This window comes from Geospiza fortis, unplaced genomic scaffold, assembly GCF_000277835.1.
Source record: "Geospiza fortis unplaced genomic scaffold, GeoFor_1.0 scaffold31, whole genome shotgun sequence".
Taxonomy (NCBI): Eukaryota; Metazoa; Chordata; class Aves; order Passeriformes; family Thraupidae; genus Geospiza; species Geospiza fortis.
The window spans coordinates 102,752-103,165 of record NW_005054483.1 but is presented as its reverse complement, the minus strand read 5'-3'; the positions used below and the strand labels follow the sequence as shown (position 1 = coordinate 103,165).

At 48.6% G+C, this 414-nt stretch overlaps 1 protein-coding gene across 1 annotated transcript in view; it reads right to left on the bottom strand.

The window, feature by feature from the left end:
- KSR2 (kinase suppressor of ras 2) overlaps nt 1-414 on the bottom strand; it is a 79,396-nt gene that overhangs the window by 15,627 nt on the left and 63,355 nt on the right. The window contains exon 16 of the mRNA XM_031063150.1: nt 305-401. Within this exon, the coding sequence (XP_030919010.1) occupies nt 305-401 (97 nt within the window). The remainder of the gene's footprint in view (nt 1-304; nt 402-414) is intronic.

Genomic DNA, 414 nt, shown 5'->3' with positions numbered 1-414 from the left:
TCCTGCCCAGAATCCTTGGATTTTAAAACCAAGGAGTTCTGTCCTGACCAGAATCACTGGATTTTAAAACCAAGTTCTGTCCTGCCCAGAATCCTTGGATTTTAAAGCCAAGGAGTTCTGTCCTGACCAGAATCACTGGATTTTAAAACCAAGGAGTTCTGTCCTGCCCAGAATCCTTGGATTTTAAAACCAAGGAGCTCTAACCTGCCCAGAATCCTTGGCTGCTCCTCTCCTGCTCCCCAGAATGACTGGAGTGGGCTCTTGGCCGGGTTTTTTGCAGGATCCAGACCCCACCAGACCATACCTTCACAATTTCTTGTGCTATCTGCCTCGTCTTGTTGACATCGAGGACAATTTTGGCGTCCCTCACCACGGAGTAGAGAGTCCGTCCTTTACACAGGCTGGAAAAGGGAA